The sequence below is a fragment of the Homarus americanus genome, unplaced genomic scaffold (genome assembly GCF_018991925.1).
Source record: "Homarus americanus isolate GMGI-L3 unplaced genomic scaffold, GMGI_Hamer_2.0 scaffold2224, whole genome shotgun sequence".
NCBI classification, from domain to species: domain Eukaryota; kingdom Metazoa; phylum Arthropoda; class Malacostraca; order Decapoda; family Nephropidae; genus Homarus; species Homarus americanus.
The window spans coordinates 501,934-516,692 of record NW_024712260.1 but is presented as its reverse complement, the minus strand read 5'-3'; the positions used below and the strand labels follow the sequence as shown (position 1 = coordinate 516,692).

General features: G+C 35.4%; 1 protein-coding gene across 4 annotated transcripts in view; it reads left to right on the top strand.

Annotated features, from left to right (window-relative positions):
* LOC121859626 (laminin subunit alpha-like) overlaps positions 1 to 14,759 on the top strand; it is a 91,406-nt gene that overhangs the window by 34,195 nt on the left and 42,452 nt on the right. For all 4 annotated transcript variants that reach the window (XM_042356580.1, XM_042356573.1, XM_042356569.1 and 1 more), the window contains exons 22-29: positions 2,420 to 2,696; positions 4,147 to 4,287; positions 5,464 to 5,560; positions 7,215 to 7,318; positions 8,679 to 8,806; positions 9,235 to 9,362; positions 9,765 to 9,889; positions 11,034 to 11,207. In XM_042356580.1, coding sequence (XP_042212514.1) covers positions 2,420 to 2,696; positions 4,147 to 4,287; positions 5,464 to 5,560; positions 7,215 to 7,318; positions 8,679 to 8,806; positions 9,235 to 9,362; positions 9,765 to 9,889; positions 11,034 to 11,207 — 1,174 coding nt within the window. The remainder of the gene's footprint in view (positions 1 to 2,419; positions 2,697 to 4,146; positions 4,288 to 5,463; positions 5,561 to 7,214; positions 7,319 to 8,678; positions 8,807 to 9,234; positions 9,363 to 9,764; positions 9,890 to 11,033; positions 11,208 to 14,759) is intronic.

The window sequence follows — 14,759 nt, the reverse complement described above, 5'->3', positions numbered from 1 at the left end:
CAAATGTCCTGCAGTGGTGTGCAGTACAGAGAGTGACTCGAACCATGCAAATTTGTCTCCCCCCAAAACTCTATCCTTTCCATTGTAAAGTACCTGTATGCATAATACAGTATTTAATAGCCATGATTTCATGATACATTATTAATATGCTTACTGGGTGAGTTTGCTGTCAATTTGGCATTCCCTATGAGATTGGAAGAAGTGAGGTAGGGAGAGAGGGAGTCGATGGTAATGTACTACCCTGTACATGTTAACCTTATCCTGTTATAAAGAGATTTTGGATGTTAAAAAGTGAACCAAACACATGCAAATTAAGTGCTTGTGAAGCCAGACAAATGAAACCAATCTGAATCAGAGTTTCTGGAGGAAGAGGGAAGATGCTTTCCAGTAAAGGTAAGATTTAGGCATAGATGTGTGATGTTAACATAATGATTTTGTATTTTCATGAATAGAGTAGTAAGAGAGTTGAAGGTAAGGGTTGTAAGCTCGGTGAATATTGATATAAAATACAACTGAAAGGTGAGTCAGTTACTGTTTGTACAGTATAAGACTGTTCCAGTGAGAAGGAGATGGAAGGATGGGATGATGGTCACACATGGAGTGAGAGGAGCAGACAGTCAGGAAAAAGTAGGAAATGTGAGTGTCAGAAAAGCTTGGCATCGAAGATTGTACTGTGCAGGCATCCCTCGTTTAGCGTTACTGTAATTCAGTTTAGCGATATAAATTTTTTTACACCCTTTCTCACTTAATGTTTGGTCAAAATTCTGTTTAGCAATAGCTTGACTCACTGGAAGGGGGATGAGGTGGCCTGTGAGATGACATGTTGCCATTGTTACATGTAATGAAACTATAAAAGTTGTGGAAAAATCATTGTATTACTCTAATGTGGTTTAGAAGTAAAGAAAATAATTTATTATATAAATTTATAAAATAAGTACATTTCAGAACATGAGAGTGCATATGACACCACAGCACACACACACACACACACACACACACACACACACAGACAGACACACACAGACAGACACACACAGACAGACACACACACACAGACACACACACACACACACACACACACAGTATCTTGGAGTCACCTGGGTGAAAGCCTGACTGAACTGTGTCGTGTTGCCCAGAGAATGGTTTGAGCGTGGAACAGCAGCATGGCACAGAGGTTTGAACTTATTTTCTCAACTTAGGTTATTATTTTTAATAGGAATAAGTTGCATGATCATATCAGGACCTCAGTGTAGTTAATGTTCCAGAGGAGATAGTGAGGTGTATAAGATATTTGTTATAGCGGTGTTCAGGGTTATTATTTTGGCTTTATCTTCAATTGTATATTAAGGTGTGTTGTCATTTTCTAAGACATATGTTTAATTAAATAACTACAGTGTATTTTAAATTATATCTAAATATTTGTAGAGCAACAAAATGTGTGAAGTACGTACACAAATACTAGTGATATCTCCGTTAGCCAGAACAATTGGTGCAGAGCTGGAAAAAAACCCTCATCCCCAAAATTTTTCAGGTAACGAAAAAATTTTCTCGTCAGTTCCAGAATGATGCATTATTTCATCTCTCAAAGCCTGAAAAAAATCCTTCATCCTTATACTTTTCCAGAAAATTTTCTCATAAGTTCCAGAAATTGCTCATTACATCATCTTTTGAATTCAGAAAAATATCCCCCATCCCTGGTATTTTCTGGGGACTGGAAAACTTTTCTTTGAATTTCTGGTAAATGTGCCTGATTTTGATCTCTTAAACCCGGAAAAAAATTCACCATCCCCAGAATTTTCTGGCTACTGGGAAATTTTTCTTGGAATTTTCCAGAAAATGTGCCCCTCGGAAATTGGTTCCAAAAGCTGGAATTTCCCGGTAAATTCTGGCTTTGGCAATGATTTTCCCATAAAATTTCAATTCTGGCTATCGGAGAGTTCCGGATTTGAGGGATTACGGCTAACGAAGATATTACTGTATCATAAAACTTATACAGGTGCTCATATACCTAAGAACATTCAACCTACAACTTTCAGAGATACAAACATCATCACTGAGGGGGGGTTACCTGCCAGAACAGGTGCTTAATGTGGATGAGACTGGATTATTTTGGAGAAAATTCCAGATAGAACAAACATTACCTAAGAGGAGAAGAGTGAGCCTGGTTTTAAGGCTGTATTAAAGGGTATAGCTATACTAAATATCCGTAATCTTTTCATTTTGTACAATATGTTTGGTATCTACAAGAGTAAAGATGGACTTACAAACAATTGGACTTGCAAATAAGCCTCAGGAACGTAACTCGTTCGTAAGTAGAGGAGCACCCGTATTGAATTTCTATGTTACTGTGTTATACAGTAGAATACTTTTATGTTCACTAATAAGTGTTGTGATTATGATATATTATTTCCTTTGATAGATTGATGACATGTCTGCATGGAGTGTGATAGTTGTGGAGCAGTTGGTTTCTTCGCCTGGACTCTCCTCCCAATCTCTGACTGCCCTCAGCTTTTCCTCACTGGATCAGCAACCAACATACTATAAGGACCTCATACAGCAGGATATGGAGGGTGTGGACAAACACTACCCAGAAGGCCAAATCTTCTTCACTGCTCCAGCTGCTTACCTTGGCAACCATGTTTCATCTTACGGAGGATATCTCAGATACTCAATTGTGATTGTATGGGGAGATGAAGGTACAGTAATAAGTTTTCAACATGTGAGTAATATCTGTATGTTATGTTCTTTTTGGAGTCTTATTCATGAAAAGTTAAAGGCCTCAGTAAATAGTGAAAAATGGAAGTCTAAATAATGAAGCTTATAGGATCATAGATATAAGAGATTACTTGAGAAACTGGAAAGTAAATTGATATTTTGGAAGGAAGTTGAATGAAAAATTTTGAGAATACAACAGTTTGTTGTGATTGAAAATAAACAAATGTAGAGTTTGATATTTGTGAAGAGTCCTGCTCTGTCCTCTCAGTTGTGTGCACATGTCTCTCTGTGTGTATTCAGTGATCCCTCGGGTAACGAAATTTCCATTAACGAATTACCTCCTATATGAATATTCAATTCGGTTAACGAAAAAAATTCGGTTAACGAATTCCTTACGAATTTTTCCCAACATGGTTTCGCCTGCTTTCGCCTGCTCACCAACTGTAGTATTAGTCTGCCAATACAGTAATCGGTTTTAGGGCTTAATTTCGTTACCATTTGAGTAAATATCAAGAAGGTTGTACTATTCAATAATTTTCCAAGTCTTATATTAAAATTTTTAGTCATTTTAACAATTACAGTATTTAACATAATTGAAGTACAGGGAACTAGTTTTTAGCACACCAAATAGCCACTTGACTCACCCAGAATGGCGTCAGTTTGTGTCTGCTCAGTGGAGGAAGCATCTTGCTTGAGACTCTCTTGAACATAAACTATTTTTACGTTTTTTCAGTATAATTATTGGTCATTCTGAAATTTATTTTACATATTGACAATATATTATGCAGTGCAGTGTTAATTTAAAGAAAATAATCTTTAATTACACCTAGTGAACTCAAAATTTTATGGGTGAAATGGCGGCATGAAGCCTTCCCTTCTCCCTTCTCCTCCACCCCCACTTCTAATTCCCATCATCATCATCAGCCAGGAGCCTTCTACATACACACCTCAAACTAAGTGTACTTTACTGCATTTATTTTTAGTTTGTATGTAATTTTTGCTGAGCTGGAACCAATTACCCAAAATCCCATTGAAACAATGGTTTTGGTTAACAAAATTTTCGGTTAACGAACGACCTTCTAGAACGAATTGTGTTCGTTAACCGAGGGACCACTGTACTTGTAAGTGTTTGATTGTCTATGTATATGTTTGTTTGACTATTTTTGCTCTATTTGTATATTTGCCTCTGTCTGTTTAGCTGTATGTGTAGTTTGATGGCTCGTTCAGTTCATCATGTGGTGTGTGTGTCGAACTACAAAATCTGTAGCTTCTTTTGGTCGGGTGTCCAATTAACATCAGTGATGCAAACACATACCTGTACTGTACTGTTTGTCCTGTCTTGACTTTTGAGTGGGAAAAAGAGTTGAAGTTTCTCACAACTTACTGTTATTTCTATAAATATATTGCTAACAAGTAATTTACAATTTACAGGCTCTAAAATAAGTGGTCCAGATGTTATCTTGAGGGGAGGTGATATCCTTGTCCAGTACTTCTCACCAGATCTACCATTTTCTTCACAAGTCTTATCTGCTGAGATACGATTAACGGAGCACAACTTCAGAACTATGTCAGGTGAAATTTAAATTAATGTTTATAAAGCAAACAATATAAATACAGTACTGTAATTCCCATACACTTATCTAATGAAATTTCTGTAAAAGTTATGTGTTGCCAATAGTATTAACTCAATGCATGTATAAAAAGTAAGATTACCGGCACATTACAAGACCACATGAAAATAACAATGGAAAATATATGAAATTCAAGAAAAGAATAATCAGGTACAGTACACAAAGACCATGCATAAATATGAAGAAAAAACAAGCATTATTATGGATACTGACCAACATCAGTTACCCCAAATGCTTGGGTCTGTAAAGTTCCTGGGGGAATTATTTGTTAATTATGACCATCAGGATATCTTGTTCCCATGACAATACTTATTATGCTCATAAACAAGCTGTTACTTTATTATGCTCATAAACAAGCTGTTACTTTTACATTCCAAATAAGTAGTTTCTGTCCCTAAAAAACAAAGATATGGAATGAATGATTCACATAAAAATAGATGGACATCAGCTGTGAGTGATGTAATGTTCTCTTGGTACCACTGTGCCTTGTGAAGCAGTGTTGCAGGTAACTTATCATACAGTAACTTTTCAACATATCATAATGTTTCATTACTGTAGAGGAGCAGGAGTACCAAAGAGGGATTTATACACTGCTCAAAATCAGCCAAAAAAGTAACATTGGAGTACTGTAACTGAGAGAACATTTTATGGCTGTCTATTCTTATTTCCCTTTTAGAGTGGGGTCTTGTTCCCTGTTTACAATTACTCCTTCACCATTTGTTCTTTCATTATCTCTTGCATATAACATTTTGTATCCATAAAGGAGAAAGGTTAATTATTTAGCTGATCTTGCTTTGAAGTACTGTGTAAGTTAGAATGCAGATAAGTAAATAATTATCTTTTATTCAATTAAATGATTTATTGACTAAATTTATAATGAAGCATTAGTTTGTGTTTTACCACTGATTTCACAAAACAGGTTGCCTTTTAAAGAATGTGCTTCATATATTTTATTTAGCACTTTCTGTTGATTTAGATTTTTAAGATTATTTTTGTTATTTGTCTGTATTCTTAATACATTAATCACCCCTGCATTGGGGTTGAGTGATTTTTATTCAAATGTAGACTGATCTTGATAAAAACAATGTCTGATTTGTTTTCTTGGGGGGGATTATAGGGTTCCCAGTGCAGCGAGAACAGTTTATGATGCTTCTCTACGAACTTGATGCTATTTTTATTAGAGCAAGTTACTGGAGCAACGCTATTGAAGCAAGGTAAGAATCATCTACAGTACTTCATTATTGTTGAAAAACTGTTGTTATTATGTTGCCCCAGTTCAATTCCTTGTGAATCCCTTGGCCTTAGGAAGCAAGCGACTTCCATTGTTTGCTCTTTTAAAGGTTGTGTTAAAAATTTTTTGCATTGTGTTTTAGGTAGGTAGGAAATTATTGGGTGGCATGTATTATTTGGAGGAGCTGGGCTATGTCTTAACCTGTTAAGGGAGAGATGGCATCTACAGCAATTGCAATTTATTATTTCCTTGTAGAAGGTAAATTCTGATGGTTGGGTATATGGTGCTGGAATTTAGTTATTGTCTATTAATTTAAATGACATTTTTGTAATATTGAATGTGTGGAGAGGGATTGGGGGTAGGATGTTGTAGTGTTCTTTTGTTAATTTATTTTGCCATGTATAGGAGAATGTTGAGCAAGTTGTTATATGGGTGTTGCTTTGCTTGGCTGGTGTTAGGGTTTGAGTTTCTCTCAGGTTTCAGACAGTCAAAGTGCCATCCTCATGTCTGAGGGTTGGTGACTACAGTTTTCCACTTGAGAAACATTTTTCGGTTATGTTTAGCAAAGGATCTGCGACAAAATAGAGAGAAAGAGCACCCTTGAATCAAAGAATGATTTTTTTAACCTTCTTTTGAAAGATGGCTTAGGGGGTAACTCAGGCTTTTATTTTGAATGACTTGGCAGTCTGGTCATTGGACTGACCCTATTTTCTTAGAATGCAAAGGGTGTGCAGAGGGTCTCTCTTGTCAGTGACTGTTAAGATGCATTGTTATGGCCTGAACTTTCAGTTCAATCATCATGAAGAAAACCATTATCATCTCTTTCCAGTTAACCAACATTGAAAGGCACCCATGAATGGGAATACAAAGAGGCAATGCAACTGGGTCCAATACTTGTAATCAAGTTTTGCACTGGTAGCCAAAAATCTCAAGAATGAATTGTAATTTGTAATTTTAGACAGTGGCATACCCAGAAATTTGCCACGGAGGAGGGGGTCAAACTTTGAACTAAACATACCGAGGTATAGTTGAATTGGTTCTAGAACCTTGTTCGTTATAGCATTTGTTCGTTATAGGATTAATCCTTTCCAGGCCCCCAAATACAACCACTTAACACTGAAGAATATAATATAAAATTGTAAAAATTTAAAAAAAGTGCATAAATATGCATCTAAACTCGTGAAATAAAGAATATCATTAATACATTAATAAAAAAACAATAAATTAGTAAAAAAAAAAAAAATCGTTGTAGGAGTTTCGTTCGTTATAGCATTCTCAATTTTATAGGTAAAACCATTCGTTATAGGAATATTCGTAGTAGAATCCATTCGTTATAGCATACCCCACTGTATAAGATAATTAATATTTTTCTGTATATGTTCAAGATGAGCTTACTGGTCAATTAGTTATGCTATTGTTTTTATTTATTTAATTATCAATATATTTCTTTTCTTATTGTTAAAATTGGTTTAATTGGAATAATTTATTGGCTCAAGAGGGGAGGGGTGATTTCCCACGTCGTTCCCCCTTCGGTATGCCTATGATTTTAGGTGTAAAAAAGTGTGTAATGTTTCAAAACTGACTGAATAATCGTATGTGTACAGTACTTACTGTATAATAAACAATTGCCCTCACAGGTTATTTAATACGAGCATTGATGTCCCAACTGCTGAGTGGCTTGGACGTGAATCACAACCAGCATTGTCTGTGGAACGCTGCCAGTGTCCAATTAATTATGAAGGTATGAGAAGATTACCTTTTTTGGCTTATTTTTATTTTTTCAAGATAGTTCATTTAGTCTTCTTGATAACTGTAAATAAGATTGTTTTTTCTGCATTAAATTTTGTTTTACGTTGAAATATAATAGAAATACATCTACAAATAATGCATAGGATAATCTAATTTTTATAGTTTAAGGTTGTGAGAAAAGGTCCGAGATTAAAACTTTTTTTTTAACATATGCTAACTTATTCAACTGGATATGTTTCTTACTTGGCAGAAAATAACATCATGTGCATATTGCTTGGGAATTGTGGTTTTGAAAATTTTTATGGAAGTGCTGAACATCAAAATCAAATGTCCAGGTCAAAGGTCAAGACCAAAACCTTGTTTAGAGAAAAATGTTTGTTATGGTAGAAAAAATCATAAATTTTCACATGAATATGTAAACCACCATAAAAAGTGGTGAACAACAAAATTAAAATTTTTGCCATTGCTGAAGGTCAAAATTCCTAACCTTGAACAAAGCATGAGTTTGAATCCATGTACAGTACAGTAAATATGATGGAATTCCAAATGAATATTTATTACCACAAGAAAAACTGCAGAGCACTGAATTCCTGATATTTTTGTAAGAGTTTCCCCCCCTTTTATAAAAATTGCTCTTCAGCAGGAGCATCCCATGTTAACACACTTTTCTAATTGTCAGTTGTAAAGGAACGATTTACATCGATTTCTGCTGGTAATATTTGACATGCCAACTCTGCACAAATGTGCCTTCCTTAAGCACTCTCATCCCAAAACCAGAAACTGGGATTAGATGTTGTGTCATGAAGTTGCTTTGCAGTATTTTAAAGATCAATAGACATGTTTTTATTGATAAGAGATTGTGGGCTCCTGAAGTAAACTCCATCACAACCACTAGTAACTACCCAAAAATTGTACCTAGGGAGTTTATTCCCACTCAGTCAGGTCTTTTAAAAGGAGTTTATTGTATTAAGTTGCACATTATACCAGAGTTGGCATCGCAAGAATATTGTATATGTAACCGGCACACATGCTTGAAACTGTTTTGCAATTGATCCAGAGCAATTGAGCAAGGTATGATTTCCGCTTCTAAAAATTCTCATGAATAAATTCATTACGGTTGGATTCTGGGCAATTATTTACAATATTTAGAAAAATTCTGGAACTTTTGATGTGGTGATGGTGTGTCGTTGATGTCTTAAGTACTTAATATTTTATAGTGGTAAAAAACAACACCTTACAATACCAGTGCCCATTAAATATAGTATGTAAAACGATATAAGTTAAGTTTAGTTTATAAATCATCTTATAAAAGTGGGTAAAATCTTTAATTATATTTCAATTTTTATTTATAGGATTGTCATGTGAGGATTGTGCACGAGGATATTATCGTGCTCAGCGTGGGCCTTATGGTGGATACTGTGTGCCTTGCCAGTGTAATGGTCATGCTGGTACCTGTGATAAAGAAACTGGCAAATGCCTGGTAAGTTCCTTGTCATTAATGTACAGTATTCAAGGGTTTTATACCTTTTTTAATGAAAGTGAATAAGTTTTAGTGTAAGTTGTTATATTTGTAGAAAATTAATACATTTTGATTACACTTGTATTGTGTTTATGGGAGAATAGGATCTTTAGAAAACCAAAATTGTTGTATGAAATTAACTCTTATGTTAATTTGTATTTCCGCAGTCCTATTACGTACATTGTTTTACTTGATATTTTTAATCCTGTGAATTACTTTTACTGTAGCTTTATGTATTGAGTACTGTACTGTATAAACAACTCTTCATTCTTAACTGACTAAAATTTCTTATTAATGAATGAACATAAATACAGTACAGTACTGTTATTTATTTTGAATTGTATTTTTACTTAGATTGATACAATTTGGAGTATTTTTTTCACTGTTAGAACTGCTTACACAATACGGTTGGTGACAATTGTGAAATGTGTGCACCAGGATACCACGGAAAAGCTACACAGGGCACTCCATATGACTGTCTTATCTGTGCCTGTCCTATGCCATCAATTACCAACAAGTGAGTCAAAGTAAATTTATGTGATTATCAGTCTGCTTTGAATATGAGGAGGGACAGACATATCATAGATGCATGCTGTGGTGCAGGTGGGTGGAGAGTTTAATAGAGACTACAGAGTTGCACACTGTTATGACCGAATATTATAATTTTACTATATACAGTAGTTACTGATATATTTATTTATTTTTATTTGTTTATATACTGTATACAGTACAGTATATATATTTTATATTTACCTTTCTCTGGCCATACTTCCTTATTTTCCTCTTTTTGTCTATGTGACAACACTGACCAAACTATCTTATGCTTGCAATGAGGTAATACTTGTACATACACTTTGCAAGTTAGTTTATATTTCATCTAAAGTAATAGAATGATTTATTGATTTTATTTCTTATACAGTTTTGCAGAAAGCTGTGATTTCCTAGATGATGGATTCTCAATTAAATGTGAATGCCAAGAAGGCTACATTGGGGAACGCTGTGAGCGCTGTGCTGCCGGCTACCATGGACAACCAGAAGTTCTAGGTAGGTGCTAGATAAACAAAACATTAATGTACACAATATTTTCCACAATGAATATATTGTTTTAGAAGGAAAACTACAAGTGTCACTCTGTATTCTTTTATACTTTTAATATCTTAAATTAACAAAAGGATTTACAAAAAGAGCTCTGTTAAAGAATGCATAATCTTAGCAAAGTAAATTTCACTACCGGTCATTCCTACCTCCACATGGGTCTACCCCCCTTAAACAGTCTTATGTTCATTACCTTAGTTAAGCATTTTTCTATTTTTCTGTTGTATTAACCCTTAAGCCCCGGGTTAGGGTGCTGCTGGCAGTAACCCCCCTCCGGGATAAATCAAGAAGAAATCAACTTAAAAAAAAATTGTGGGAATAGGCGGAATTTCTGGAACATCACCCGGGGCGCACTGGTCGGACTTTCTGGAACGTCACCCGGGGCCTAAGGGTTAATTATTACTGTATGTAATCATAAAATTAGTGAAATACAAAGTTTCAGTACATTTGCACTTACTAGACATAGTGGTAATCTCTGTGTAATGCCTTACATAAACAGGGCTTGGAACAGACCATGTGGATGGCATGTGGTATAAAAGGGGTTCTTGATCGATTTCATTATTGCGAATTTTCTTTTGTAAATTGATATTTTATCCATAATTTATACATTGCATCATTGTAAAATCATGTGAAAAGAGTTTTTGCAAAGATGTGATATGCTAACTATATAATTTTGGCTGGTTTAATCTCGGTTGAATTAATAAACAGCTGAGTCAGGTATCAAGGCAGTTGGATGATCACATTTTCAAATAGACCTTAAATTTTTTGGAGCAACCGGAGTCAATCTCTATTGTTTGAGGCCAGCAACTTTGGGGAGAGGGGAGTGTAAGTGATTTATCTTGTCAACTGAACTCAAGAACCCTCTCTTAAGTTACCGGGTACTCAATGTTACAAGAGCTGCTTGACTTCAGGTCCCACCAGAAAAAGAATTTTGGGATCAATCATTGATTTTACTTCTACGTTTATACACATTTAACAACAGTGATTGGTTCTTCTGTTGACCTCATCATTTGACTTAGCAAATTTAATGTTTTTCCACAGTTACACTTTCTGGCTCATTTTCTGCAATAATATGATGGACTCTTTCTTGCAGGTGACAGGTGTGAAGCCTGTACATGTAATGGCAACATTGATGTAAGAGATTCTTTTTCGTGTGATGATATTACTGGCCGATGCTTAGCTTGTCTTAACAATACATATGGCAATTCCTGTGAACGCTGTGCTCCTGGATATTATGGTGATGCCATTAACCTCAAGAACTGTGAAAGTGAGTAAGACTTTGTTTTGAATTCTTGACCTTCCTCTATTGGATATAGATATTAAAAATAATTATACTGTATCTTCTTTTTAATTAGAAAATGGTTTGTCTCAAGATCAGCCATCCTGTGCATGAAATTTTTATAATTTTGGTACAGAGTAGAAAACTGCTGGTACATTTCTGTAAAATATATATCACATTCTTTCTTTTCTCTCATTTGCTGCAGCATAGTCATATTTTTACTTGATGACTTCTTGTGTAACAAGTACCAGTACAGTACCTCACATTTTATATGGTCAGTCAATTTGCTCATATTCAGCTGGAAGTATTCTCAGCACATCAAAAGTTTAGCCAACTCTAGCAAGGGTACTGTATATTTTTCTCTTAGTGCTGTACAACTTTGTTGTTCCATGACACTTAGTACTGTTCAGAGATAATTCTGGATTCCTAATTCAAGGGAGGTGGGCTTGTGCAGTACCGTATCTGCAAATATGAAGAATCACTTTGGTAGTATGGGGTGTGTAAAGATTGACCTCTTATCATATCAAGGCTCCTTAGTAGCTTTAGCTACCACTATAACAAAGGAAGTATCAGATTTTGTTTAGTAAACAATATTGATGAAATATTATTGTTACTGCAAGCGGTACTGAATTATGATGACACATAAACAAACGTTATGTTAGGCTGTAACTCATGTCATGTTTATTGGGCGTGCCTGCCCATATACAGTATATAGTGTTGATATGGAGGCAGATGAGAGACCCAGAGTAGGTTGAGGTGTTGGGTGGTGTAAGGTGAGCTTGTTTGCGTATAATACGCCTGACACAGCGAGTTTGAATAGCCGACCTGATCGCCAGCCTCACTGTAGCTATCCCCATTACACCACCAACACCTAACCTGTTTCTCCTGAAGACTTTCAACACGTAAGTTTAACTTGTATTTAGTGTGTACACAGGTAGACTGTGTCCATTGCATCATTTATCATTGTGATGACAAAAATATGGCAAATTAAGTACTCATTCTAAGTGTTAAGATTAGACTAATTACATAGCTATGATTGTTATGTAAATATATATTGGATTAGACATTTATGTATGATTTATTTGAAATACTAAAATGAATTGTATTTAACAGGTTTGACCGAATTATAATGTTCGAGTGTAACGTGACAAGTCAAATTAAATCCATTAACCGCCCAGATGGCGGTTACAATTATTATCATTCATTTAACTATGATATTAGTTACATTAATAATTAATAAAGGTAGTAAAGTTTGAGTTTTAATTTTCAAATGTACTAAAAAAATTAAGAAAAAATCCCAAACATTCAACATATAAAAATGTAAAAGAGACCAGCAAGCGGGTCATAAGTGAATAGTAAACTATAATAGGAACAGTTATATGAAAGAGAACTGTCACAAGAATAATAATCTTTGTTCACCATATAACCAACAGGGTCATATGCCATCTGAAATAGGAAAGTCTTTAGTTGCTCTTCGAAACTCGCTACTGACTCGGTGCTTCAGGGAGGTAGTGTACTGTTTGTTTAATTGAGGTGGTGTGTAGGTAAAGATGTGGCTGGAAAGAAAATTCTCACATGGCTCTAAGGTACTAGAAAGAGATATACTGTACAGCACTGGATGGAATATTGCCTCTGGCAGGCTCTGTTAAAGCCAAGATTCAGAGATCACAGAAAACCAATCAGTACAGAGAATTCTGCCTCATTTACAGCTTTATAGGTCATCAAACACAATTTGAATATAGTAAATTCAGTTCTGCCTTTAAAAAGAAGCCAATGCAATTCAGTTAGAAATGGAGTAATGGGAGTTCTTGGTGAAAGTGAATAAATCAGCCAAGTTACCCTCTATGGGAAGAAGTATTTCTTTGTTTGTTTTGCATGATAACTTGGCGAGTTTTTAGTTGTATCCTCTTGTCCTGGTGGTGTGTGATATCAAAAATAAATGGCCTGGTTTCACATTTCACATCCCTTTCAAGATTTTGAAGGTTGTGATTATGAAGGCCTTCAGTCTACTTGGCTAATTGAGATGACATAATCCCAGAATCATCTCAGTCGCTCTGTGATGCACCTTATGTAGGGATGTTAGGTCGTCTTGGAGGTACGGTTTCTATGCCTGTATACAGTAATCCAGACTGGGACATACCTGTACTTGATATTTGTACAGTTGAAGGAGCATTTTCCTATCTTTGTATTTGAAGGTATGCTTTAAACTGTAATTCCCAAATCTCGGTATGCTTTTCTCACTGCTGCCCCCACCTGTTGTGCCACTTTCAGTTAGTGATCTATCAAAACATCAAGATCTTTCTCCATCTCTACAGTATCCAGGAAATTGTTATACATGTATTGTTATTAACAGAATAGTTGTACTTAGGGTTGTTGTGTCTTACATCTAGGGTCTTTTATTTTGTAATGTTAAAGAGCATTTATCAGTCTTGAGCATTTGAACAGCTCATTTAAATCTTTCTGCATTATTGTGATATCGTTTTGACTTGCTATCCTCCCAAATATCTTCTTGTCGTCCACAAGTTTGACAATGTGGCTCGATATATTTTCATCTATGTTGTTACTGTAGATCACAGACAAGGTGGGTCAAAGGATATAGCGTTGTGGTACTCCACCAAGAACCTTTTTGCATTCAGAATGTATGCGAGTTATAACTAAGGTGGGATCGAGCAACTTGGCATCTGTTTAGGCTGTTGAAATGAGTTGGATTTGATGAATCGATCCTTGTCATATTAATATTCTGTAATGATGTAAACAAAAGCAGATTGGAATGTACCATATTTTTTTTTTCAGTGCCGACACATTTTGTAATCGTATTGTACACAAGTGGCCGCCACTTTGTAGTGCTAATGTTAATTTTTTCTTACCTTTTTTTTAACCCATAGTATAATCATACATCACCAGATACTTAAAAATAACAGTGACCATCTTTGGTGGATCTGGGGGAAAATAATGCTGACATTTTAACACTAACCACAGAGAGAGAGAGAGAGAGAGAGAGAGAGAGAGAGGAAATGTGAGCATGTTTATTTTTAGCACTGAGCCAGACTGGGCGACAGGCCAACCTCTCCTCTAGGTCTCTTTACATTATCTCTCATATCTCATCACTCCTATAAGTTCTGATTACATTTTTACCTCTCTCAATTGTATTTATTTTTTATTAGTATTCCTCTGTATCCGTGAGACAGTACATTTTCTATAGTAGTGAGAGTGAATGGGAAAAAGAGTGTGTGTGTGTGCATGTGCTGTACCTGTATCTACAGGAAGTGGGAAAAGGCCTGAATAAAAGAGAGCCATATTTTCAATGCCTTTGCCTCTTCTTTATCAGTAGCATCTCTGTTATTATCCTCACACATGAATGTTCCTCACTCCCCTCACGCTTCCATGTCACTCACAACAGTCTTACTTATTTTACTCACTACCTTCATACCTGTGTCATTCATTATCCACCATACCTGTGTCATTCATCCTCATACCTGTGTCATTCATTACCCTCATACCTATGTCATTCATTACCCTCATACCTGTGTCATTTATTAC